The sequence below is a fragment of the Monoraphidium neglectum genome (assembly GCF_000611645.1).
Source record: "Monoraphidium neglectum strain SAG 48.87 unplaced genomic scaffold scaffold01005, whole genome shotgun sequence".
In the NCBI taxonomy this organism is placed as follows: domain Eukaryota; kingdom Viridiplantae; phylum Chlorophyta; class Chlorophyceae; order Sphaeropleales; family Selenastraceae; genus Monoraphidium; species Monoraphidium neglectum.
In genome coordinates this window covers 15,771-18,816 of record NW_014012623.1, presented here as the reverse complement: position 1 = coordinate 18,816, position 3,046 = coordinate 15,771, and the positions used below count along the sequence as shown (strand labels likewise).

At 67.1% G+C, this 3,046-nt stretch overlaps 2 protein-coding genes across 2 annotated transcripts in view; one reads left to right on the top strand and one right to left on the bottom strand.

The window, feature by feature from the left end:
* Positions 1-353: 353 nt before the first annotated feature.
* MNEG_6276 (hypothetical protein) lies at positions 354-2,046 on the bottom strand (the record flags this gene model as incomplete). Its single annotated transcript, XM_014045253.1, has 6 exons — positions 354-460; positions 597-821; positions 1,101-1,193; positions 1,400-1,490; positions 1,633-1,750; positions 1,922-2,046. 6 exons carry the CDS (start codon positions 2,044-2,046, stop codon positions 354-356), a joined length of 759 nt encoding a protein of 252 aa, XP_013900707.1.
* Positions 2,047-2,505: 459 nt separating this feature from the next.
* Positions 2,506-3,046, top strand: part of MNEG_6275 (hypothetical protein) — a gene marked incomplete at both ends in the record, with an annotated part of 4,189 nt that continues 3,648 nt past the window's right edge. Inside the window, 2 exons of the mRNA XM_014045252.1 lie at positions 2,506-2,609; positions 2,734-2,816. Coding sequence (XP_013900706.1) covers positions 2,506-2,609; positions 2,734-2,816 — 187 coding nt within the window. The remainder of the gene's footprint in view (positions 2,610-2,733; positions 2,817-3,046) is intronic.

Sequence of the window (3,046 nt, the reverse complement as noted above, 5' to 3'; positions counted from 1 at the left end):
GTGTGTGTGTGTGCACGCGTGTGTGTGTGTGCGCACGCGTGTGTGTGTGTGTGTGTGTGTGTGTGTGTGTGTGTGTGTGTGTGTGTGCGCACGCGTGTGTGTGTGTGTGTGTGTGTGTGCGCACATGCGTGCGCGCACGTGCGTGCACTGTTTGTTCCAAGCCAAGAAGTGGCTGAACTTCCTAAGGGGTTGAAAAGCTGATGGCTCATGCCTTGAAGTGGCCCAACCCATATCCCGTGGCGCCAACGGCATGGGAGGGCGCAGGACTGCGGCCCCCAGGTGCAGTTCAGCGCAACGGCCTTCCGCAAGCCAGCGGGACCGGGCTGCGCAACCCACAGCACCAGGGCGGCCGATCAAGCGCCCGGGCCTTGACAGGGCTGCGGCTGCCGCTCCCGCCGCACCTTGTCGCTCGCGCTGCGGGGGAACCAGACCATCGAGAGCACAAACATGCAGACGATCCCTGGAGCGGGGGGCGAAGGGAGGGGGCAGGCGAAATGCGACGGACGCCGCGAGAGTGGGGACCGCCGCGGCCCAATGGCATAGTGGCAGGCCGCAGGCTTGCAGCCACCACCCACCCTCCAGCTCGGCCCGCCTACCCTGCGCGCCGGCGCCTGCTGCCGCCTGCGGCGGCAGCGACAGGTGCCCGGCCGCGTGCCCCCCCGCAGGGCGGCCCGGGATATCCGCCCCCGCACCCAGCAGGATGCCCGTGATGCGCGCGAGCATGATGGGGATTGGCTCCTTGGTGAGCACGCCGGCAGAGCCCACGATGAGGTAGGTCAGGGGGAAGAGCTTCCCGCTGTACTCACGCCCGTACTTGGCGCCTGCGGCATGCCGGAGCCGGATATAGTATGTGTTTCGCAGGGGAGCGGGGTCGCCCGCTGCTGGGGCGGGTGCGGGTGCTGTCGACGCCTCCCCTCCATGGGGGACGGGGAGGGGCGCGTGTCCCCGGCTCCTGCCCCAGCCCCCGGTTCGCCGTGTGGCAAATGGAGGGCGCAAGAGCGGGCGGGCAGGGAGATGGACCCTGGACCCCATACTACGCGACACGACTGTGACAGAACATGCGATAGACTGTTATGCACAAATACAAGCGAGATGCAGACCTGCCAGGTAGCCGACGAGGGTTGCGGCAAAGGCGAGGACGCAGAGGAGGGGCAGGGAGTTGGCGTACACCGCACCCATTGCCAGCAGGCCGCCTGTCAGGGCGCACCGTGACGGGTGATGATGGGGGCCGGGGGTGAGCGGCTGAGAGGGGCAGGGAGGGGCGGCGGGGGGGAGGCTAGCCGGGCACGCGGCGACGCAGCACTTGACGAGGCTCCAGCGCGTGTGCGCACTCGTGGCTGAACCGACTGGTTCGCCGCCGCGCCCATGACAGCCCTTCCTGCTCGCACAACTTGCGCACCTGCAATAGTGCCGATGGTGCGCTCGATGCCCGTCTTGGCCACCGCACCCACCAGCGGCGACGCCACGAGGATGACAGTGATCGCACTCCACTGAGATGGGCGCCGAAAGCAAGGGGAAAAGAGGGACGGGCGTGAGCCAGCCGCATGCGGGTACGCCAGACGCATGCGTGGCCCCCTGGTTTCGATCCTCGGCAAAGCCGCTCGCTGCCCAACCGCGCGGAGCGAGCAAGACACGCGCGGCGCGGCTGCCGCACGCATGCGTTGCGCCCGTCCCTGCTGAACACCGCAGCAGACCGTCGGCCGGGCTCGCCTGCAGGCCGTTTGAGACCGCCTCTGGGTGCACGATGTCCCTGGGTTTGAATTGCAGTGCAGCTGCGTTCGTGAGTGGCTGCAACAAGAGGAGCCGCGGCGACGACGCCATGGCAAGACACGCGGCTGGTCGAGGGCTGTATGGCGTCGGCACCGCGCATGGGCACACAAATATGCAGCGCGCAGGGGAGCAAAGGCCGGTGGCCGCTCACCATCGGGGGTCGATCTGGGTGTAGTGTGCCAGGGTCAGGCCGAGGCTGGCGAGAATGACTACGCCGACCGCCACGCGCGTGCCGTTCTGCCACTGCACGGCCGTCACGCCTAGGAACGACCCCATCGCGTGGTCGCCTGGGCGTGGGTGGCTGCAAGCAGGCGTGTGCCCGCGCGGTGGGCGGGCGTCCGCGCTCTCACACTTGTCGCCGCCCTCAAGACAATCGGGTCTAGACCCAGCTGCCGGCGTAGGATGGTAGTCGAGGACTCTGCACCGTCATACTGTGCGAGTTGCAGGGTGCCGCGCAACGGTGTCGACGAAGCGATCGCCTTACAGTATAAAAAGCAGGTCCGCAGGGGGCTGTCATAGGTATTTGATTGAAAGCATGTTCTTGGCGTACGTATGTCAAGTCTGCATCCGTGTCTGAGGCCGCACTTGCGAGTCCAGCAGGCAGTGATCTGCGGTGAACGCACCCGTCACTTTCTGAGGCGTAGAGTCATCGCAATGGATATCAGCCATGTATGGCTTGCCCCCTCACATGGTCCAAGCCCCCAGCTCGCCAGCGCACCCGTGACGGTCGGGACCATGTGGCGAGGCGGCGACGCCGGGGCGGGCGTCTTGTCCCTGTCACCGACGGAGGTTGCGCTGGCGGCAGCGCTGATTGTGGTCCAGGCGCTCGTATCGCTCAGGTGCGCGGCCGCACGGTCGCTGGTCGCACGACCCGCCTTCCCATTGTCCCCCGGCACGCCTGCCACGCCCGGGCCACGCGCGCAGAGCCTCGCCCCACCCCGCGCGATCCTCACGCCCGCCCAGGTTCCAGCTGGGGCTGCACACGCAGCTGCTGTTTGCAGCCGTGCGCTGCGTGCTCCAACTCAGCGTCCTGGGTTATGTGCTAGGTGCGTGACTCGTGACGCCGCCATCAATCATGGCAGCCGTCTGGGCTGCTGGTTGGCGCGATCTTGAAGCTGCAAATCTGCATCTTGGGGCCTGTTTTTGCCAGGTTGCAGTGCGATTCTCGTCGTTCAGGTGCCTTTATGGGACCCTTTCGCCCATGCACTCCCCGGGATGCTTTTCTCGACCCCCTCCCAGCAGCGGCTGGCACGCCCCGCCGCGTGCCCCCCCCCCC